The sequence below is a fragment of the Nycticebus coucang genome, chromosome X (assembly GCF_027406575.1).
Source record: "Nycticebus coucang isolate mNycCou1 chromosome X, mNycCou1.pri, whole genome shotgun sequence".
NCBI lineage: Eukaryota > Metazoa > Chordata > Mammalia > Primates > Lorisidae > Nycticebus > Nycticebus coucang.
In genome coordinates this window covers 184,467,605-184,489,775 of record NC_069804.1, presented here as the reverse complement: position 1 = coordinate 184,489,775, position 22,171 = coordinate 184,467,605, and the positions used below count along the sequence as shown (strand labels likewise).

At 57.7% G+C, this 22,171-nt stretch overlaps 2 protein-coding genes across 9 annotated transcripts; one reads left to right on the top strand and one right to left on the bottom strand.

Annotated features, from left to right (window-relative positions):
- Positions 1 to 1,051: 1,051 nt before the first annotated feature.
- SLC6A8 (solute carrier family 6 member 8) lies at positions 1,052 to 9,094 on the bottom strand. 2 transcript variants are annotated; one of them, XM_053578896.1, is made up of 13 exons: positions 8,262 to 9,094; positions 6,628 to 6,759; positions 5,662 to 5,911; positions 5,097 to 5,229; positions 3,684 to 3,818; positions 3,490 to 3,593; positions 3,242 to 3,366; positions 2,505 to 2,617; positions 2,280 to 2,417; positions 2,098 to 2,200; positions 1,905 to 2,005; positions 1,662 to 1,832; positions 1,052 to 1,378 (listed from the first exon to the last, which is right to left on the bottom strand). In XM_053578896.1, the coding sequence occupies exons 1-13, from the start codon at positions 8,521 to 8,523 to the stop codon at positions 1,238 to 1,240; spliced, it is 1,908 nt and encodes a 635-aa protein (XP_053434871.1). In that variant the 5' UTR covers positions 8,524 to 9,094; the 3' UTR covers positions 1,052 to 1,237. The 2 variants fall into 2 exon arrangements, with proteins under 2 accessions (XP_053434871.1, XP_053434872.1); XM_053578897.1 differs by having other exon boundaries at positions 3,242 to 3,336.
- Positions 9,095 to 9,727: 633 nt separating this feature from the next.
- On the top strand, positions 9,728 to 21,419 carry PNCK (pregnancy up-regulated nonubiquitous CaM kinase). 7 transcript variants are annotated; one of them, XM_053578922.1, is made up of 12 exons: positions 9,728 to 9,755; positions 18,415 to 18,484; positions 18,658 to 18,789; positions 19,210 to 19,284; positions 19,363 to 19,501; positions 19,665 to 19,788; positions 19,962 to 20,037; positions 20,128 to 20,240; positions 20,321 to 20,399; positions 20,481 to 20,568; positions 20,670 to 20,817; positions 21,108 to 21,419. In XM_053578922.1, the coding sequence occupies exons 2-11, from the start codon at positions 18,417 to 18,419 to the stop codon at positions 20,808 to 20,810; spliced, it is 1,035 nt and encodes a 344-aa protein (XP_053434897.1). In that variant the 5' UTR covers positions 9,728 to 9,755; positions 18,415 to 18,416; the 3' UTR covers positions 20,811 to 20,817; positions 21,108 to 21,419. The 7 variants fall into 7 exon arrangements, 6 of the variants coding, with proteins under 6 accessions (XP_053434897.1, XP_053434898.1, XP_053434896.1 ...); XM_053578923.1 differs by lacking the exon at positions 9,728 to 9,755 and adding an exon at positions 16,955 to 16,961; XM_053578921.1 differs by lacking the exon at positions 9,728 to 9,755 and adding an exon at positions 17,750 to 17,984.
- Positions 21,420 to 22,171: the final 752 nt, after the last annotated feature.

The following is a 22,171-nucleotide window of genomic DNA, read 5'->3' as shown; positions in this document are numbered from 1 at the left end:
GGGAAAGTGCATCAGCCTTATAAGCTTGGAGGTGGGAGCCAGGCCTGGGTCCTCTCCTGGGTTGTACCCATCTACCATTGCTGCAATCACGCCCAGCCCAAGCAGCAGGGTGTGGGCAAGCCTGAGTGTTCCAGGGGAGTGGCCCCAGATCCCTGGGACAGAATTGGTAGACTCTCACCCCACAGACAGTGGGCAAAGGGGCAGCATGGGGACCATGCACTTCACCACTCCGCTCTGGGGTGGGGACCATACACGCACATCCACACAACAGACTTGCACACTTGAGGCTTTTGTTTCACCTATGAAAATTAAATCTACAAATTCCCACTTCTTGGCTAGGGGTGGAGGGTGAGGGGGTGAGAGGGATGGTGCTGAGGACAGGGGTATTCGGCCTTTTTTCTCTTTTTAGAAATATACAAGCAGAAGTCTGTCTCCTCAGACTTTTTTCTTTTTTCTTTTTTTGCAGTTTTTGGCCGGGGCTGGGTTTGAACCCGCCACCTTCTGCATATGGGGCCGGCACCCTACCCCTTTGAGCCACAGGCGCTGCCCTCTCCTCAGGTTTTTATAAAATGTGCAAAATACAAGCCTCCTTTGCTAGAGGCACTGCTTACATCTGGTACTCACCTTTGCTAATAGAGACCTATGTACCCTCTTCATACTCACTCACATGTGCACACATACCCAAGCTTACACAGTCGACATTGGTGGCAATTGGCACAGGAACCAGAAGGTTCCATTGCTGGCTGGCTCGCTAAGCTTCTAGAATGGGGATAGGGAGGGGGTCTAGCCCAGCTGAAGTATTCACCTTGGTTCTGCTGCCTCCCTCCGTCCCTACTTATAACCTTCCTGCCTCATTTCCCGAGGTGCCACTGCTGCTTCTAGGGTGAGGGGCCACCCAAGGGAGTGTTTCAGAGCAGAGCCTGGAGGAGCGGCAGGGTGGCATGGCAAGGGTAGGAGGAGATGGGTTGTGGCCTTGGGGGCAGGGCAGTAGAGGGCCTAGGACCAACTTGGCTAGGGCTGGCGGGGAGAGGCATCTATTTTTGGTGGATTGTGATATTTCTGGTATTTTATTAAAAATGGAAAAAGTTATTTTAGCACTCTTGGTGCTTCCTCCCCTCCTCCCCCAGGCAGACCCCGAAAGTGTCAGGGAAAGGCCAGCCCCCTGGGGGGCAGGGGGCTAAAGCAGGGCTGCTATGGCTACCAGAGGGTGAGCTGGTGATGTGAGCAGGGCTGCCTGTCACATGACACTCTCCACTACGATGACCTTGCTGCTCTCGGACACGGGGGTCAGGGTGGTCAGGCCCCTGACATCCACATCCTGAGCTCTGTACTCCAAGTGGTGGAGGCCCCAGACAGGCTGAGTCAGGTGCTGCCAGCGCTGTGGGACAGGAGGACACATTGAACCCCCTGGGTCACTTGCTTGTCCCCATGGCAACTTCCTCTGCCTCTCCAGTTCCCACCACCTGCCACCAACTTATTCCTCCCAGGGTGCCTTCCAGGCTCTGCTGCCCACACTAGGCAGCAGGGCTGTGTGGATGCTTGCACAGAGGGAAGGGCAGCTGGGGCTGGGCCCTGCTCCTGCCACACCCCAGGCTAAGCTAGCCAGAGGCTCTAGTGTGGCGGCACAGCCTGCAGAGCCAGGGCTAGGACAGGGGCCTTACCTCAGCAATGGTGCCCTTGGCCTTGAGGAGGCAGCCCAGGAGGTGGAGGGGCACACAGAGCATGGAGGAGAGTGCGAAGGCCCAGCCCATGGCCTCGCCCCACCATGGGTACACATAGGTGTTGTTGTAGACCAGTGGCTCGTAGTACACGACATTGAAGATAAAGATGCCCTGTACACAAGGATGCCAATAGTTGGCAGGGCCTCTGCATGGCTTGCCCTGCCCCACTTGCCCGGTCCTTACCATGCAGACCAGCGGGGTGAAGAAGGACCAGCACCATTTCATCCAGGGGCATGGCCGGTGCCCGATCATGCAGGCGATGTCGTCCATGAATCGGTCAGCTCCTGGGGTGGGGTGAGGCAGGAGGGCCAGTGTTGGAGAGCCCCTGCCCGTGCTCTACCCACACCCTCAGCCAGGCAATTGAGCCCAGACCTACCGTACACCCAGGCCACCACCACACACTCCCAAAAGGCCTGCCAGAGCAGGGTGGTGCCGCTGGCAGAGTAGTAGTCAAACAGCTGGAAGACGTACATCCCACCCTGGGGGACAGAGCCAGGTCAGGGAGGATGATGGATAGTAGCCAGAGGCCAAAGGCTGCCAGACCCCACCTCCACTCACATCGGTCACCATGGAGAGGTCAATGACAAAGCAGAGGGTGCAGCAGAGGGCCACGGAGATCTCCCTTTGGAAACGGAAGTAGTAGGAGGCCGGGAGCAGGTCGAGGAGGCCAGTGATGAAGCCTTCCACACCTACAAACTGTGGCCGAGGCAGCTCAGGCCTAGTTACCCACCAACCTCCCCACACCTGGCCCTGGCACCCTTTTCTAGAAGCCCCTCTGCAAACCTGGCTGTCAAGACCGAGCAGCAACAACATGAAGAAGAACAGGGCAGCCCAGAGCGGGGCCACAGGCATCAGCGTGACAGCCCGGGGATAGGCAATGAAGGCCAGGCCAGGCCCTGTGGGAGAAAGGTACAGGCTCTAGACCAGTGGATCTCAACCTGTGGGTCGCGACCCACAGGAACTGTATTAAAGGACTGTGGCATCAGGAAGGTTGAGAACCACTGCTCTAGACCCTGGTGGACTGTGTGCTCACCTGTGTGCAGCCTGAGTCCTGCCCACCACGACCATGCTCACACCCACTCAGAGGGACACCGTGGCTAAGAGCTGCAGCCTGGCCTTTGCGTTTGCAGGCAGGTATGGCCGGGCCCACCCAAACCCTGTCCTGGGCAAGTGGGATGTGTGGCTCAGACTGCTTGCTCCTCAGGCTGTAGCACCAACTGTGGTTACAGGTCACTCCTAACGGTAGCATAATACAGCAGGGTCTGGGATGAGGTCTTCCTTTGCCCTCTTTAACACTCTGACCAATATGAAGACATACCCCGAGGCCCCTGGGGATGGATGGAGAGCAGCTGTGCTTAGGTAGCAGCTGCTCAGCCAGGCCTGCCTGGGGCCCAGGGCAATGTGGTAAGCTCAGTTTCAACTGTGTCTCACTTTTCAGAATTCCCATTTGCATGTATGTTGTGCTGTAGGTCAGGACCACCTCTGCCACTTTGAGGGCAGGGTTAAGGGGGGGCCCATACCTGATTCTGCCACCTTGGAGATGTGCACGCCCTGCTCTGTGGCCATGAAGCCCAGGATGGAGAAGACCACGAAGCCAGCAAAGAAGCTGGTCCCGCTGTTGATGAGAGCAAGGATGATGGCATCCCTGGGGTGCAGGGGACACAGGTTAGGCTGCCTGCTGTCCTCCCATGGCCAGGCAGGGGCTGGGGTAGAACAGGCAGGGCCAGGGCAGGTCTGGGCAGGGTTGGGGTGGGTTTGGGGCACCTACTTGTAGCAGTTGTTGTTGAAACGATTGTAACTGCCCAGGGCTGTGAGGGCCCCCAGGCCAATGGCGTAAGAAAAGAAAATCTGGGTCCCGGCATCTATCCATACCTGGAGGAGAAGGGCCAGGCTGCAGGCATGAAGGGCCCTCCCAGTTAACCTCCTCCTTGCCCTCCTGTCACACAGCCACTGCCTCCTCACCTGAGGGGACCCCAGCTTCGACCAGTCAGGCTTGAGATAGTAGATGATGCCGTCCAAGGCCCCAGGTAGCAGCACCCCACGCACCAGCAGCACCACCAGGACCACGTAGGGGAATGTAGCAGTGAAGTACACAATCTGAGGGGTCAGGCTGTTTAGGGCTGGTCCTAGCTGCTAGCCCTTATTCTACTACCCCTCACAGCCATCCATGCTATCCCCAAAGGAAGCTAGGGCAAAGCCAGTACAGGCCAGCTGCACTGAGTGTGGAAAGGCAGGGCCATGGCTGTGAAGGGTCAGGGTCCCTAGGCACCTTTGCTGTTTTGCAGGGGCAGTGTGAGGCCCTGGGTGCTCTCTTCTGAGTGGCAGTGTCCAGGCAGCTTCTGCAGTGTGTCCACATGGGGACAGGAAGACATGAGGGGTGTAAGGACTGGGGGTACATGAGTTTTTTGAGGTAGGGCCCAGGCAGGGAGTGGGACATCAGACTGAGGACAGGTCCCATGCTTTCTGGGCCCCTAGCCCAGGTCATCCTCTATAGATAGATGAGGTTCGTAGACACTAGATGGGGATTGTAACTAGGCCAGACCAAGAGAGGCACAAGAAAGATATCAAAGGCCTCTGCCTCCTTATTCAATGTCCACACCGGGCTATCAGTTCAGCAAGTGCTTGCTCTGAGGACCCCATTGGGAATGAGGCACACCCTCAGTATGCTTGTCTTACGTATGTCTCCCTGACCTGCCAGCCAGGCCCCAAGGGAGAGATGTGTCCAGAGTCCCCTCTGGTGGGCCGGGTGTGGTGGCTCACATCTATAATCCCAGCATTCTGGGAGGCCAAGGTGGGTGGATCGCTTGAGCTAAGGAGTTCAACCCTGTCTCTACTAAAAATAGAACACTAGCCTGGCATTGTGGTATGTGGTGGACACCTGCAGCCCCAGCTACTTGAGAGGCTAAGGCAGGAGGATTGCTTAATCTCAGGAGTTTGAGGTTGCAGTGAGCTATGATGCCACTATGGCACTCTACTCAGGGCGACAGAGTCTGTCTAAAAAAATTAAAACAACAACAACAATGACAAAAACCCCAGATTCCTCTTTGGGTCCCCAAGGCTAGACACACAGGAAGAGACAGGTGAGAAAGATGTCCATAGACAGAGTCACCCAGAGAGACTCAGAGAGAAAATGGGGAAGGCAGAAGGGTGGGGATGGGCATGGACACTGGGAAGGTGCAGTTCCTGCCTGTTGTGGGACTGCCCTCAGGAGGGAAGGCTGCTTGGATTTGCAGGGTGGGGAAGAATACTCAGTATAGGGTGGGAGAGTGGTCTGGATTTAGGTACCTCCCCTTTCTTCAGGCCCTACCCCTCCTGTTGCAGAGACACATAGCTCCCAGGGCAATATTGCCCCCACCCTGATGCCTCCAGCTGTACCTTTCCTGTGGACTTGACCCCTTTCCAGACACAGAAGTAGACCAGCACCCAGCAGGCCAGCAGACACAGAGTCACCTCCCAGTTGAGGGCCCCTGGCACCTCCAGCCCCCCAGACAGCCGCAAGACTTTGTTCCTAGGGGGGGAGATGCCATGAGGGCTGTGCCAGCAGGGGATGGAGCTATTGGGATCTGCCCCAGGGTTGGTGGCTCCTCCCTCCTGTGTCCCTTGGTCCAGCTGGTCCTTCTGATCCACCTGGGCCAGGCCTGGCAGCGCCACGGTGTGCCTGCAGCCTGGGAGCCCCTGGCCGGCGGGAGGTGCTAGGGCTGGCAACTAGGCGCCGGGCCCCGAGGCCCCCACTCCCACAACCCACCCAGCCAGGCGGGCATGACAGAAGGGCAGTGACACATGTTGCCCAGAGACTGGCCTGGGCACTGCTGAGGACAGACAGGGTCTGGGAGTGACTGCTCTGCACCCTGGGCCTTGTGTGGTGGGCACAGGGCCAGGCTGTGTGTGAGGGACCTGAGGGACAGACGGGATAGGCTCGGGCCAGAGGTGCCTGACTCACTCCCAAAATTCGATGACAGGGGATCGACGGTCAGCAAGCTGGTCACATGTGAGGTTAGCCAGGCTGGCATTGGCACAGTCTTCATGGCGGAAGATCTCCACACAGTCAGGAGTGTTCCAGGTGTGGCCACATGTGGCCCAGGGCAGCGTGGTGGTGAAGGACTTTACCAGGTAATAGAAGCCCCAGGCCAGCACCATGATGTAGTAGGTGTTGCAGTAGAAGACGATCACCATGGAGGCATAGCCCAGGCCTGGGGACAAGGGCTTCCTTTCTATCTGGATTCTTTTCTGTCCACCTTCCCATTACCCCCTCATCTCCCTTACCAGGGCTCACGGTGTCTCCTGATGTGCCTGGAACAGCCTTCCCCTAGCCATCCTCCCATGGACTTCTCAAGCCCCATGCTCCCCTTGTGTGTGTCCAACACTGACTAACCCCCATCTGTGTCCTGCCCCCCGGCCACCACATTCCTCTGCTCCATCCTACTCCAGACCCCATCTGCTCTCCTCACAGACCTGGCCCTTTCTCTCAGTCCTGCTGCCACTCAAACAGTTCTAGGAGGTCCAAGCCTCCACCCGGCTCTCAGTGGCCTCCAGTACACAGTGGCAGGGGGTCCTTTCTCAAAACCTGAGGCTGTGTTAGAGACAGTCACCCCCTCAGTGGCCAATCTTGGCAAAGAATCATTTCCTTGGTGATGATTCTGCTTCCCCCCTCTGGCTATGCCTGGTCTATCCTTGTCCTTGAGGAGAGGCCCCATCCCCACTTCTAGTCCCTGACTCCCCAACGTCACAGTGTGGTCCACATGGCCTCTAGGTTCTCCTCACAACTAGGGGCTATCACATGGTCTCTGGGGCTCAGAATAGGAAAAGATCTCTCAAGTGGGTGCCAGCTGTGCTTTGCTCCCAAGCCATTGCCCTAGCAGTGAGAAAGGGGAGGGTCCCTGGGGAGGAGGGCAGAGAGGCTGCTCACCTTTGAATAGGGGACAGATGTTCCAAACATTGATGCTGCCGGCCTTCATGAACTGCCCCAGTGAGATCTCCAAGAAGAAAATGGGGATTCCTCCAACCAGGGCGATCAGGACGTAGGGAATAAGGAACACACCTGGGGAGAAGGCACAGGGTGAGCTCTGGGTAGACCCCCCATGAAGACCACAGACACTTGTGCAGGGTGGCTCCTTAACCAGGTGGGGACTTTACCCAAATCCTCCAGCCTAGGCCCAGCTGCTTGGCTCAGACTCCATATGTCCTAGGAGGCCCTGGCAGAGTCCCGGCCATTCTAACTTCCTACCAGATGAATCAGTGCAGGGGTGGCCACTGACTCAGAGGCCAAAGTGAAGTTGTGTGTGTGGGGGTGGGTTCTGAGTCTGTGGAGGGGCTGTGGCAGTCCCATGGCCATTAGAGCCCTATCCCTGGGCTGTGGAGAGGGCCTAGACCCTTACGGCTTCCATCCCCACTGCCTCCTGGGGTGATGTAATGGGCACAGAGGACAGGCGCTCATGCATGCAGGCTGTCCCTATGCTATGGCTCCACATCTGCAGGCAGTACAGAAAGAGTGGAGGCACGTGCTGGGTGCCCTGGCCTGTGGAGGCGTCTAAATGCCTGCCCACAGGTGCGAAGGTCCAAGGAGGAGGGTGGGTGGGTGGGTAGCAGTCCTCTGCTGGCACAGTGTCAGTGTGCAAGGACAGAGGGAGATGCGGAGACAGGCTGAGCAAGGCTGGAGGAGGTAGGCTTTGGCCAGCAGGCTGGGAGGTGGTGGTAGAGAGGGCAGAGTTGGGTACTAGCAGCCCTTTCCACTGTCCCCTCCTCCTTTTTAGGCCCCCTGTCCTTGCCCCTGGCTCAGCTCTCTCCACTACTTGGAGGCTGAGCTTGGCTGCAGTGTGCCAGGCTCCTGTCCTAGCATCCTTCTTGTGTGTGACCTTGGGCAAAGGCCTCTACTGTAGGCCTCAGTTTCCCACCCATCACCCAGCCACTTCGACTTCTCAGCAAGCCAGGTGCTGCTTTGCAGTCACAGGACACACGAGTGCCTGTCACTGTTGCTAAGCTGAGCTCTGACAGGCGGGTGGGCATGGGGTGTACACCAGGGTGTCCAGTGGTGGCGCCAGGCCGGCCAGGCCGCAAGCTTCCCAAGCCTGGCTCAGACACCCAGTGTTCCAGGCCCAGAGTAGAGGGGAAGGGAGGGAGGGGAGGAGGGAGGGACAGAGTGGCCCATTGTGTGTGTGTGTGTTCGTGTGTGCACACGTGGGGGGCCCACACAATGTGCCACTTGTGCGCCTGAGCTGCGGGCAGCCAGGGCTCCTTACCTCTTGGAGCCTCCACGCCAGGGATCACACCTCCCCTTCCCACCTCAGCAGCTTGTTTTTCTGGGTGCTGAGTCTGGGGGACAGCCTCTGGCTTGGACAGGAGGTTCACGGACTCCCTCCCCCCGGCCCCCCCCCACGCTGCCAGGCACATGACTGGCGAGGGGGTGGTGGCAGCGGGCTGTGCCACCGACCCCCGCGGCCCTGGGGGGGCCTGTCCGAGTCCTGGACTTCACCCCTGGCTGGTGGGCCGCGGCGGGGGAGGAGAGCCCTGGCGGAGCCAGGCCACGGCGGGGCGGGGGCTCACCTCCGCCGTTCTTGTAGCACAGGTAGGGGAAGCGCCACACGTTGCCCAGGCCCACGGCGAAGCCCACGCACGACATGATGAAGTCCATCTGGCGCGTCCAGGTCTCTCGAGGCGGCACGGCCAGGCGGCCGCCTGGTGCCCCCAGACCCGTGGGGCCATCGCCCTTGGCCGGGGCCCCCTCGGGCCCAGGCGCGATGAGCGGGCCCTTCTTCTCATCGCCGGACACGCTGTAAATGCCATTCTCCGCGCTCTTCTTCGCCATGGCCCCGGTGGGCCGCGTGGCCGGGCAGGGGGTCGCGGCGCTGGGCGGGGGTCGCGGCGGCGCCGGGGGGAGGGCCGGAGGCGCGGGCCCGCCCGGGGCCTGGGGCGGCCGGGCCGGGGGACGGGGCGGCGGGCGGGCGGGGTGCAGGACGCGGGCAGCGCAGTCAGAAGCAGTCCACGAAGCACTTGAAAGTGAGCCTGAAGAATCTCATGTGTGTCGGGGCCCGGGGGCGCGCGGGCGGCGGTGGGGCCCGGCCGGGCGGCAGCGGCGGCGGCGGCTCCCGAGGTTCCTGCCGGCGGCTCGGGCGGCGGCGGCGGCGGTGGCGGCCCGCCCGGCCCGAAGCTCAGCCTAGCGGGGCGCGGGCGGCATCGGTGCCCGCTGTCTGCAAGCGGCAGCCGGAGCCGGGGCCTGCGGCCCGCGACCCCCGCCCCAGTCTGGGCCCGCGGCGGTTGCCCAACTCGGCCGCGACTCTGGCGCCGGCGGCGGCGGCGGCCCGGGCGCGCCTCGCCCCCTCCTTCCCGGCGGCGGCGGCTCCAGCCGCTCTCGGGGCTGCGGCGGGCTCAGCGACTCGCCACTGCGCTTCGACTGTCCCACTCTTCCGCTGCCGCCACCGGCCGCCGCTTAAGAGCCGACTCGGGGGTGATGTCACCGTCGCCCCACCCCCACGACCGAGCGGCCCCATCCCCCTCTCTCAGCCTCCTACCGCTGGCTCTGTCACTCCGCCCACCTCCTCCCCAGGAGGAGACGCCGCTCCAGCAGGAGCCTGGCTGGCTGCTACCTGCAGGCACCCCCAGCGCCTCCTTCACAGAGTCCTACCCGCCCTCGGTCCAGGTTCCTGGCCCGGCGGCCACAGATCGCCCGACCCGCCACTCCTAGCTGCAGGAGAGCGGCTCTCTGCCTACTTCCAGCCATCCCCGACCCACTCCTCTCCGTTCTCGCAGGCCGGAGCCTGCTACTCCCGGTGGCCGCCTGGTCCCCGCAGTCCGGTAGCCCGTCCCCATCTCCACCCCCTCGGCTGCCCGGCAGGGGCCTGGACGTGTTGGGTACCACGGTTTTAAGCTTCCCGGCTCCCTGCGCTCGCGTTGGCCTCTTTAAGGGCTCCAGCGGCTGCCCGGAGGCGAAGACTGGGCGCACCTGCCGCCAGGCCTGCTGTGGAGCTGTGCCAGAGCCGTGGTCCTGCCTTCCCTTGGCGCTGGAGGTCCAGGTTCCAGCTCCTGGGGTGACGGTTCTCCGTGAGCTTCCCAAGTAGTCAAAGGGGAGCCTACCTGGCTGAGGAGAAAGACTAGAGTTTCTCACCAAGATAAAGGACTGTTTAGTGACCCCTGCCACCACCACCCTGCCTTGTGTGGGGACGGTAGGGGCAGCTGATCTGGGGAAGGTGGGGTAGGAATAGGGTAAGGCTGCCCCCCTGGTGCCTGGTGGGGCCACAGACCTTCCCTCAGCTCTCCACCCTTAGCTCCTCTGCTGGGGGACCCCCAGGCCTCCAGAATAAGAGAGAGCTGTTGGGCTCCCTTCTCACTGCCGGCTGAGCAGCTTACTTGGAGTTTTCTAGGGCCAAGACTACCCTGAGTGTGAGGCCGGGAAGGAAGGGGTCATTGTCCTGGCTTGGGAGGTAGAGTGTGCCCCCATCAACCCCAGGCTCCCTGATCTGGCAGACACTGCTGTCCCCAGATGGCTCACCCTGTTAAACTAAGCCCGCAGCCATCCAACCTGAGCCGGATTGAGCCTGCTGGGTGAGGGAGGGGCAGCTTGCAGGAGGAATCTCCAGGGTTGTGTGTGGGAGTCCTATGTGGCCTATCCTTAGGTTGGGGGGGAGAGGGCCTCTTGAGGTGGCAGGGCCACACTGCTCATCAGAAGTCCCTAACTTGGGGCTTCTTTGGCACAGCCTGGGACTGGAGCTGGTATGTAGACAAAGGTGACAGGGAAATGACCCACAGACTGCCTGGAGAAGCCAGGGCCACCTGGGGACCTAGGACAGAGGGGGACAAGGGCTGGCTCAGTGAACCACAGGCAGTCTCTATGTCATTTGAGAGAGGCGAGAAGAGGACCTGGTGAAGTAGGCACACAGAAGGACAGGGTGGGAGGTGGGGTGAGCCAATGAAGGGAAGGCAGTGACCTGGGTGAGGAAGAGGAGCAGACAGAGGCCAGATAGTGCCCGGTGCCTTGGATGTGTAGAAGGGAGAGAAGGTAGTGGCTTGAAAAGGAAGATGTAGGTGAGCCAATGACACTTTGAGGAAGTGACCACAGCAGCATTCCCTCCTTTGCCCTGGGCCTGCTGGATGGGAGGGGAAGTGGGTTCTAAGGCCAAGGGCAGGTCCTTGAGGAAGCTACCACCTGTGACTGCTGTTGGCTTTATGGGATCAGAGGTTGCTGAGGGAGAGGAAGAGGTGGCTAAGGACAGAAGTGAAGGGTAAGGTACCTGCTGGGAATGACTCCCACTGCTCCACTGACCACTGCCTTCATAGGGTGTCTCCAGACTTTCAGAGCTGAAGCCTGCACATTTGGGGGGACAGGTCCATCAGGCCCTCAGACCTTACTCAACAGGATACCATCTCCCAGCCCCCCACCACCTTCCATGTCTAGGCCCTCTTTCCTGTAGTGCCCCCCCCCACTGTGACAGGGCCTGCAGTTTCCCCTCCAGACCCTCCAGACCCTCTGGAATACACCCACTTCCAGCAGTGATTCCAGCTGCTGGCGTGGCAGCAGCAATGGCCCTCTTCTCATGGTCTGAGGCAGCCAGACACAGTCCCTCTATAAGCATACACATGACCCTCCCATGCCTGATCCTCTTCTCTAGGCTTTTCTGTGCTCTGGAGATAAAACTAAATTCTTCACCATGATCTGGATTTCCGCCTCCTCAGCTCAGGCCACCACCACTGCGCAGTGCGCTCCCGGAGCTTCCCTTTATGCTGGCTGCTGCCTGACCACTTGGTGCTCCATCAGGACTCCCTGTCTAGGAGCCGTAGGAAGTACAGAACCCTTCCTGAATCAGACACTCCGGAGCTGTCCTCCCACCCAGGCGCAGATGCATGTAAAGTTCAGGGGAGTCTCCTCCTCGGCTGGCTGGGCTGGAGTTTTTTGATCAGAGCCTGGGCTGGAGCTTTGGCCTCTGGTGTGTGCTCTGACCAGAGCGCTGAGGGGAAGTTACAGTGCTGCCTGAGGCAGCTCACAGGAGGTGCCGAGTGCCTGGGGGACAAAGGCAAAGGGATTTTCTGCCCAGGGTGGGTTCTCTCCTCTGGCCGGGTCCAGAGACTTTCTCCGGCTGTGTCAGGGCACATCTTGCCCCTCCCCGAGGCAGCAGGTTCTGAGAACGAGCAGGGTAGACGCCTCAGGTCCCCAGCTGAGGGACAGGGGGCTGTCCCCCACCAGCCCTGTCCAAGCTTCAGCCTGTCCTGCCAGGCCTTTGTGCTCTACTCATGGAAAGGGGTTCCAAGCATGTGTATGAGGGATTGGGGTGCACAGCCCAGAGCTCCCTACTGTAACTCCTGGGTGAGAAGCAAACCATTCCCTGGGGCAGAGATGATAGAGGGAGAGCTGTGCCCTCTGTTCTGCCGTGTCCCAGGGAAGCAGGTGGCCTTTCAGATCCAAGCTAGGACTGAGGGGTAGAGTAGGAGCTGAGAGGCAGGGGAGAGAGAGGGAGGGAGCTGGAGGGGCTCCTGTTTGTTGGGCAGCCCTCTGGGCTGAGGACAGCTGGGTGGGCAGCTGCAGGCAGGGTGGGGGGTCTCCTCTGCTGGAGACACAATGAGCTTTGCAATTAGAATTAGCTGGGGACAAAGGGAAGCTGGAGTCCACCTGGAAGGGCTTTGTACTTCCAGCTCCTGGGAGGGGGCTGCAGCCAAGAGGGACAGGAGAAAGAATGGGCTGGGGCAAGGGTCACAGGGCTGGGGGCCACCCCTTGCACCCCTTGCCCTTGCCTACCAGCTGCACTCCTTTATGCAGACCCTGTGAAAGGAGTTTTCAGTTTGTTTTTTACCTTTTATGTTTGACTAGTTTTAGATGTACAGAAAGATTGTGCAGACAGTGCCAAGAGTTCCCGTCCAGCCTCTTCCAGCCTCCCATGACTCACCTCCTGCAGTGTGTACTTCCTTGAGTTACTGAGCTGGTATCAGTCCCTTGTTATTAAGCAAAGCCCATAGTTCATTCAGATTTTCTTAGCTTTTCCTTAGTGTGCTTTTTCCTGTGCCAGGATCCTATCCAGGACCCCACATTTCACTTAGTTGTCACATCCCCCAGGCTTCTCTTGGCTATGACAGTTTCTCAGCCTCTCCTTGCTCTTGGCAACACTGACCTTTCAGGTGTGCTGGAGTGTGCCCACATGTAGGCACTCAGAAGCCATTAGGAGAAAGACCGCCGTGACTTTTCACTGTCTCCATGGCCCAACAGCTGACTCCCGGAAGAAAGCTTAAGGAAGGAGTCAGGGATCTTGGGCAACCTCTATGAGGGGAGTGCCTGCTCCACCCACACTGGTTAATTTAATCATTTATTTCTAACAGTATGGATTCATGGATATCTACTTCATACTTTTGGTTATAGTCTAATACAACTCTTTTTTGTTGTTCAACTTTCTCATTGACCATTGGAGGTTCTTTCAGTTGGCTCTGGTGGCCTGTGATATGCCCCCTTCACTGTGTGTGACTTTGATATTTCGTGCTCAGTCCTAGAATCAGCCATTTCTTCAAAGAGCCTTTTGTTTTATTTTGAGAATGGTGTTACAAACTTAAGGTGTAGGCTTTAGGCATTCTTGTTGTTATTGGAGTATTGCTGTTGACAGAACAAGGACATTTACATATGAGTATGTCCCAACCCATGTGTACGCGTGAACATATACATATGTGTCAGTATGGTGGCTCACACCTATAGTCCCAACTGTTCTGGAGGATGACGCAGAAGGCTCCCTTGAGGCCAGCAGTTCAAGGCTGCAGTGAGCTGTGATCACGCCACTGCACTGCAGCCTGGGTGACAGAGCAAGGTCCTGTCTCTACAAAATAAATAGAAACTAAACCCCAGTTCTTACTGATGTCTACACCTCTGCGTATGACCACTTGGGTCACTCAAGCCTCTTCTAGTTGCTTGTCCAAAATTGAGGACCCTGGCTCCTAGCACTTGCCAGACATGCAAGGGATTGTGTGGTCCAGTAGGAAGCTGGAATGGTTTCAGAACTGCTAACTCATACCCTCGTGGGGAACGACTATATCAACCAGTCAAGTGCTATGAGTAGTTCATTTCCAAAGTACCCCTTCCTGCCCAACCCCCTTCAGTGAGGCTGTTTCATATGTTTCTAATATGGCAAGATTCTTTTGTCATAGTCAGCATTCCATCCTGGGATTCCCCAACATTCTAAAAGATTATTTCAAATAGGCAAATATTCACTCTTTTCTGCTGTGCAAGTTCATGTCACATACCCACCATTGCAGTGTCGTGCAGAACAGTTCACTGCCCTAGAAACCCCCTGTGCCTCCCCTGGTCATACACCGTCTCCTCTCAGACCCCTGGCAACCACTGATCTCTTTTCTGTCCCCATAGTGTTGCTTTTTCTGGAATGTCGTATGTACATAGCGTTTGTCAGATCGCCTTCTTTCACTCAGCAGTCTGCATTTCAAATTCATCCTATTTCTTTGCATGGCTTCGTAGTTCTCTGCTCTTCATCACTGAACAGCATCCTGCTGTCTGGAGGTAGCACAGTTTACCTACCCACCTACTGAAGGACATCTTGGTTGCTTCCAATTTTTGCCAATAAAGCCACCATAAATACCTATGTGCTGGTTTTCAATTCAGTCCGGTAAATACTAAGGAGTGCGATGGCTGAATCATATGGTAAGAGTATGTTTAACTTTGTAGGGAGCTGCCAACCATCTTTCAGAGTGGCTGCACCATTTTGCATTCCCACCAGCAGAGAAGGAGAGCGCCTGTGGCTCCACGTCCTCAGTGGCACTAGTTGTCAGAGTTCTTGATTTTGGTCATTCTGGTAGGTGTGTATCTCATTCTGTCTGTCGCCCTGGGTGGAATGCTGTGGTGTCATAGCTCACAGCAAACTCAAACACTTGGGCTCAAGTGATCCTCTTGCCTCAGCCTCCTGGCACCTACCACAACGCCTGACTATTTTTGATAGAGCCAGGGTTTCACTCTTGCTCAGGCTGGTCTTGAACTCCTGAGCTCAGGCAATCCATCCACCTCGGCCTCCCAGAGTGCTGGGATTACAGGTGGGAGGCACCCTGTCTGGCCTCCCCTACCCCACCTCTGCAGAATCTCTCTCTGTTCCTCTTGGTAGAGTGCTGTGGTGTCCCAGCTCACAGCAACCTCAGACTCCTAGGTTCAAGCCATCCTCCTGCCTCAGCTTCCTGAATAACTGGGATTACAGGTACCTGCCACAACACCCAGCTAATTTTTCTATTTGTAGTAGAGACAGGGTCTTGATCTTGCTCAGGCTGGTCTTTAACTCCTGAGCTCAAGCAATCCACCCACCTCAGCCTCCAAAGTGCTAGGATTATAGGTGTGAACCACTATGACCTGGCCTCCTTGTGGTTTTAATTTGCAGCTCCCTAATGAAGTTTGATGTTAAACATCTTTTTATATGCTTGCTTTCCATTTGTATATCTTTTTTGGAGAGGCTCCTGTGAAGGTCTTTTGGGCCCGTTTTTTAATTGGATTGTTTGTTTTCTCACTGTTGAGTTTTAAGAGTTCTTTGTATATTTTGGATACCAGTCCTTGATAAGATATGTGTTTCCCAAAGATTTTTTTCTCAGCCTGTGGATCATTTTCTCATTCGCTTAATAGTGTTGTCTGCAGAGCAAACATTTTAAATTTTGTTACAATGCAACATATTTTTCCTTTCATGAAACATGTTTTCCATATTGTATCTAAAAATTTATCATCAAGCCCAAGGGAACACAGACTTTCTCCTCCATTTTTCTCTAGAAGTTTTCTAGTTTGGCATTTTACGTTTAGATCTGTGAGTTACATTTTGTGTAAGAAGTACTCTAAAAGGAAAAAAAAAAAAAAGAAGTACCCTAAAAGGATTTTTTTTTTTTTTTTTGAGACAGAGACTCACTCTGGCACCCTGGGTAGAGTGCTGTGGCATCCTAGCTCACAGCAACCACAAAGTCTTGGGCTCGAGTGAGCCTGTTGCCTCAGCCTCCTGAGTAGTTGGGACTACAGGGGCCTGCCACAACACCCGGCTATTTATAGTAGAGACGGGGTTTCACTCTTGCTCAGGCTGGTCTTGAACTTCTGAGCTCAGGCGATCCACCTGCCCCCAGCCTCCCAAAGTGCTAGGATTATAGGCATGAGCCACTTTGCTGGGCCTCCCTACAAGGATTTTGAAAAGCTCTTTATCTACTACCACCCAGCACAAACATATGCATTTTGAAGTTGACATCTACAGGATTTCAACAGATATTTAAACAGTTGCAAAAGGTGTAATTTCTGGAGTATCATTAATACGCAATACAATCCTTTAAAACCAGAACTGGGCTATCACTTTTTACAGGAGGCCAGTGGCAACTAAATCACTTGGTGAGTGGATATCTGCCTCCCTGTCGAAGCCTGCTGTCTGCTTCTCCCTTCCCTTGCCCACTTTGGAAATGGGTCCTTGTCTTCTGGTCTTGTTTCCCTCTGCTGCCCTCAGAGACATCCTCTTGTGCCATCTTTCTCCAGGTGGGCAGTCTTTCTTACCCCATCATACTTCTCTGAGACACAAATATATGTATAGTGATTTGATTTCTTTTTATAACCCATGACCATGGAGTGGAGCTCTGATATTTTTTTTCCTTTGGCTTAAGCAAAGCTGCATTGGTATATTGGACATTCTGGTAACAGTCAGGTGTCCATAAACACACAGAACACATTGCTGGAGTGAGAAAGGATTCACCTCCAGTTCCCTCCTTACATTTCTTTTCTTAAATGCAAGCCCCAGAACCTTCATTTGCCCAGAGGAGCAGGGAGGATTAGAACTAGGGCCCCTGGAGCCTCCTGCAGGGACTTGGGAGGGGTGACTGGGAAAGGCAGGGCAGGATCTGGCAGGGGCCTTCTCACATTTCCCAGTTTTTGGACAGAGTACATGTGGGAGGTGAGGTCTGGAAAAATGATGTTATAAGGCCCTTTCTACCACATGGGCCCTTTGCATCCTGCCAGGGGCCTGCAGATTGCTGTGGAGACTGGTATGCAGCAGGCCACTCCCGGAGCCTACAATTTGGCAGAGCCCTTGTGACTCTGGCTTCTGTGGATGTGGCCCTGCCAACGCACCCCACCCCAGCCCGGGAGGGGTGCCAGATCCTCAGTGGGGCTGGATAGGGGTGAGGGGTGGATGAAGAATTGAATTCAGTCACCCAGCACTTATTTCCTGAGCACCTCCCCTGGGCTGGGTTGGCAAAGACGGTTTGGGAGTGGCTTCTTTGGTGAGCAAGACCAGACAAAGAGGGCCATTTGTGGTGATGGATGCTGTAAGGACTGGGCAGGTTATGTACTAGAGACCAGGCAGGTTATGTACTGGAGACCCAGCAGGGATGGGTCTGGGGAGGCCCACTTGAGAGGTGACATTGGAGCTGAACTCTGACAGAGCAAGGGAGCATGCCAGGCAGCTGTCTGAGCAAAGAGTGTTCCAGGCAGTGGGTGGTGGTGAGAACAGCTGGCACCCATGTGGTGTTTTTGAGGGCCAGGTTAGGAGGCCAGCATGGGTGAAGAGGACAGAGGGGAAGAGGCCACTGTAAGGACTCATGCTTTGACTTGGAGTGACATGGACAGTTATGGGAGGGTGACATGATCTCAATAAAGGGAATATTCTGGCTGCTGGGTGAAGAGAATGAGGGCGAGGGGCTAAGAGTGGAGGCAGAGGGAGCCAAGTGAGTGCTGAAGCCAAGGTGGCAAATGGGGTGGCAGGGTGGTAAGGGCTGGGAACTAGGGAAGGAGGCTGTTTCAGACCAAATGGGCAGGACGCCTGTCTGCAGAAAGGACGTTAAAGCAGACACTGGAAAGCAAGTCACATCAACCAACATATGGGTGGAGAGACCGCCAGGCGGCTGCAGCGCTGGTGCAAAGGCCCTGGGGCTGGTTGGCCAGACTGCGGGGGCTGGAGCTGCCTGCGACAGAAGAGCGCAGCAGCCCAGGCGCTGCCTTACAAGGAGCCCTGCAGCCGCGGCTGCGCTCAGCCACCGCGTCCTTGGCCACCGCGTGCCCGGCTGCTGGCGGCCGGCGGGGGCGCGCGCGACGGGGGCGGGGTCGGCGGGGGGGCTCCGCGCAGCGGCTACTGCGCGACGCGACGCTGCGGCTCCTCTACACCTGCCGCCTCTGGGCTCGCACGCTGGGAGCTCCAGACTCCCGGCCACAGTCGCCCCCGCCCTCGGGTGCCTCCGTGCACACCTGTCACGCTCGGGACGTGAGACCAGGCTACCCAAGTACCTCTGGCCCCAGTCGTTAAGGGCCAGGCTGCGTCTGGGCGGCCGCGTGGGTGGTCGCGGTCTTGGCAGGTGGCTGTGCGCTAGGGGGTCGCAGGTTCATCTCCGGAGGGTTGCTGGTCTGGGTGGTGCGTGCCTGTGGGCTGTGGGGTGGGGTGGGGAACTGTCTGGGGTGGGCCCCAAGAGACAGGGCCGGGGGTTTATGGAGCCTTCTGGAAAGCAGCCGAGCTGGCTCTGATGTGCGGAGACAGAGAAGGGGTGTTCAGGCGCCGGTTGCTGATGGGATGTCAGGGTGGGGGAGGACCAGATGGCAGCAGTGAACCTGTGATAGGGAGGGATCCATCTGGAAGTGTGGACCTGGGCAGTGGGGGAGGGAACTTTATGGGGGGGGTGTTCCTGAGGTGTAGAGGGACGAGGGTGGCTGAGGCATGGCTTGGCCTGGGATGGGGAGGTGCTGCCCCTTGTCCAGGGAGCCTCCCCTCATCTCCCCCTACCCTTCCAGACATGCCGCTGCTCAGGAAACAAACGGAGGACATCAGCAGCGTCTACGAGATCCGGGAGAAGCTCGGCTCGTGAGTGTGTGTGTGTGTGTGTGTGTGTGTGTGTGTGACACATGGTGTGTAGTGGTGCGGTGGCATCGGACCAGGGAGGGCTTGCCTGGCTTCTCAAGCTGAGGGCCCTTACCCCTTCCGCTGCTCTCCCTCTCCCTGCTTTCTTCCTGCCTCCCACCTTCTGGCTCTGGCAGGGGCGCCTTCTCTGAGGTGGTGCTGGCCCAGGAACGGGGCTCTGAGCATCTCGTGGCCCTCAAGTGCATCCCCAAGAAGGCCCTCCGGGGCAAGGAGGCCTTGGTGGAGAATGAGATTGCTGTGCTTCGCAGGTGCGCATCAGGGATGAGAAGAGCCCCTTGGCCCTTAGTCTTCAAGATGTGCCCTCTGCTCTGGTCCAGGCTTGGCCATCAACCTTCTGGGGGGTCTGGGGCAGTTCTCTTCCCCTCTCTGGGCCTACATGTCTCCACTGGCCAAATTAGAGGGTTGATCTAATTTGATCTAATGGACCTGCACTTTCCAAATGGGCTTTAGAAGTGTGTGTCCTCAAGTAGGCCTGGGTTTTTGGTTGGGGCTCTTCCCCCCTGGATCCAGCAAGGGTGGCCTCTGGAAGGGCTTGGGGAGGAGGACCAGGAGAAGTAGGAGAGGGCCCAAGGGCTGTCCTGGGGCCCAGGATGAAGCACTCCTAGCCTCTGCTGTGGTCTTGGAGGGGCCTGTGGCAGCCCACAAGGGGCTCTTTCTTGCTGTTGCAGGGTCAGCCACCCCAACATCGTGGCTCTGGAGGACGTCCATGAGAGCCCTTCCCACCTCTACCTCGCTATGGAGCTGTGAGAAGGGTTGGGGCAGGTTGCAGGGACTGGGGTAGGGGTTGAAGCTGGGTCAGCTGAATCCCTGGCTCCCCTCAGGGTGACAGGTGGTGAGCTGTTTGACCGCATCACAGAGCGTGGCTCCTACACGGAGAAGGATGCCAGCCACCTGGTGGGGCAGGTCCTCGATGCCGTCTCCTACCTGCACAGCCTGGGCATTGTGCACCGGGACCTCAAGGTGCTGGCCCTGGCTGTCTCCCCAGACTCATGGCTAGGGCCTCTCCCAGCACCCCTCTCTACCAAGAGCTTGGGCAATGTGGGGGTTGAGTCTCCTACCCTGTACCAGCACCAGGGCCATCCCAGGACTGACCTGGCCCTTTCTGGGTGCCCATGTGTCACAGCCGGAAAACCTCCTCTATGCCACGCCCTTTGAGGACTCCAAGATCATGGTCTCTGACTTTGGACTCTCCAAAATCCAGGCTGGCAACATGCTAGGCACTGCTTGTGGGACCCCAGGATATGTGGGTGAGGCAGGGCACCCCGAGGCTCACTGGGGGTGGCAGGAGGTTGGGAGAAACCGGGAGGCTATGAAGGCTGTTGTAACCTGCTGCTTCTGGGTGGGCCATTCCTGGGCTCTAGTTGGCTGAGCCAGTGCTGAGTGGTGTGCATGTGTGTGTCTGTCTGTCTCTGGCCCCCAGCCCCAGAGCTTTTGGAACAGAAACCATATGGGAAGGCCGTGGATGTGTGGGCCCTGGGTGTCATCTCCTACATCCTGTGAGTGACCACTGGGAAGGCTCGTCTCCTGCCTGCCCCTGCTGGGTTGGGAAAGGTGGGGCAGCTGGGTGATTTGTCTGTGGGTGCCAGGCTGTGTGGGTACCCCCCCTTCTATGACGAGAGCGACCCTGAACTCTTCAGCCAGATACTGAGGGCCAGCTATGAGTTTGACTCTCCTTTTTGGGATGACATCTCAGAATCAGGTGAGCTTGAGGCAGGCCTGTGCCCGGGGGTGATGAGGGGGAGTGGGATGGGGCAGGCTGACCTGGCCTCCCCGCTCCAGCCAAAGACTTCATTCGGCACCTTCTGGAGAGAGATCCCCAGAAGAGGTTCACCTGCCAACAGGCCTTACAGCATCTTTGGTGAGTGGGACCTCTGCCAAGCTGTCCTAGGGTCAGAAGGACCACATCCACACCCACCACTTATTTCTAGCCTTTCCCCAGGATCTCTGGGGATGCAGCCTTGGACAAGGACATCCTAGGTTCAGTCAGTGAGCAGATCCAGAAGAATTTTGCCCGGACCCACTGGAAGGTCAGCATGGAGGGAGACTCTTGGCTTCCCAATGGCTGTGTGGGCCTCATGATCCTGGGGCTGGGGCCTGGGACTGGCCTGACCTCTCTCTCTTCCCACAGCGGGCATTTAATGCCACCTCATTCCTGCGCCACATCCGTAAGCTGGGACAGAGCCCAGAGGGTGAGGAGGCCCCCAAGCAGGGTATGGCCAGACACAGCCACCCAGGAGGCCTCCGGGCTGGCCAGCCCCCTGAGTGGTGATGCCCAGGTGTGTGGGATGGGCCCCCACCCCTGGGATCTGGCTCCTTGGAGGGCTTAGCTGGTGGCGGTGCTCCGTGTGGTCGAGAGCTAAGGGGAGGGGTGCACACAGCCCAGAGAGCTGGGGCAGAGGGCACAGACAGAGCGGAGGCCCCAGGAAGGCCAGTGGGCACCCTACATTGGGCAAGGGCTTAGGGAGAGAGACCCTGTGAAATCCAAGGTTAGACCAAGGTGGCGGGTACGAGACGTGTGGAGGGCAGCTCCTGATTATCGCCTTTCCTCTGCTTCTCCCCCCAGCAGATCCTGCGGCCAAGCGGACTGACCCCAGATTTCCTTCCCTTGGGCTCTTTTGGTCCCCTCTCCCGCCCCTGACCCCAGATCTGGCCTTGGCTGGAGTTTGAGGTGTGGGTGCTTCCCCAGTCTTCCCTCAGACTCTGCCCTTGCCCAGGAGCAGTGGCTTCCCTCCCCTACAGCCACTGCCCCCAAAAGCTGAGGCCACATGGCAGCAGGCTGCAGGGCTCGTGCCCTTGCTTCTCTGATTGTGGGCTGCCCTGCTTGTGTTGTGGCCCTTCAGTCCCCTCCACATTTTTCTCAAAACCAATAAAGATGGATCGAGCAATGGACCAGTGGTGAGCTGGGAGTGGGACAAGTGTGGAGGTGACAAGAGTCACTTGTGGGAAAGAAACAAAAGGACCGTGCCACACTGCCTTGCCCACTGCCACCCAAACCTCTGCTCCCTCACATCAGGGCAGACCAGCTCTCAGTTGTCCAAGAGCTTCCTATCCCACCCTAAACACACAAAAAGTCCCAGCACCTGGCAGCTGGCTAGTCACCTCTGCCAACCTAGAGGTCTGACTGTGCTGCCATGGGGTCCCGGGAGAAAATGGGCTACCAGCAGAGGGAGTAGGAGGGGACCGAATGGGGGCCTGAGCAGCACTGGCTTGAGGCCCCAGGCAGGGGCTGGGAAGGACTCATAGGTGGGTGGAGGGTGACTGCCTCCTGACCATCCCTTCCTTCTTCTCCTTGGCCAGACACCACCTTGTCATGCAGAGAGGTTGGGGGGCTCCAGGGTCGGGGGGTGAGAGGGACTCCTTGTCCAGGACAGGGAGCATCTCTCACAGCCCCTCCCAAGCCAGGCTTTGGTCTCCCCAATGCCCGGCCTCTGTAAGGGCCCTGTGAGCCACTCCCATGGCTTCCTCACCCCCAAAAATCTGTCCTGCCTCTCATTGCCCCCACATGGGGCCTTGTCATCTGCCGGCGTCTATGTCTTTGCTGGCATCCCTGTTGTTGGCTCTACTTGCTGCCTTCTCAGTTTGCACTGGGCTTCCACGACACCCACTTGTTCTTGCTTTGTTCATCAAATG

Coding starts and splice junctions, on each gene's coding strand:
- SLC6A8 (XM_053578896.1), bottom strand. CDS start 8,523: ATGGCGAAGAAGAGCGCGGAGAATGGCATTTACAGCGTGTCCGGCGAT. Junction 3,594..3,683: donor CGAAGCTGGGGTCCCCTCAG/GTGAGGAGGCAG, acceptor CTTCTCCTCCAG/GTATGGATAGATGCCGGGAC. Junction 2,201..2,279: donor ACCTCTCCATGGTGACCGAT/GTGAGTGGAGGT, acceptor TCTGTCCCCCAG/GGTGGGATGTACGTCTTCCA.
- PNCK (XM_053578922.1), top strand. CDS start 18,417: ATGCCGCTGCTCAGGAAACAAACGGAGGACATCAGCAGCGTCTACGAG. Junction 20,038..20,127: donor GGTGTCATCTCCTACATCCT/GTGAGTGACCAC, acceptor TGTGGGTGCCAG/GCTGTGTGGGTACCCCCCCT. Junction 20,241..20,320: donor GGATGACATCTCAGAATCAG/GTGAGCTTGAGG, acceptor TCCCCGCTCCAG/CCAAAGACTTCATTCGGCAC.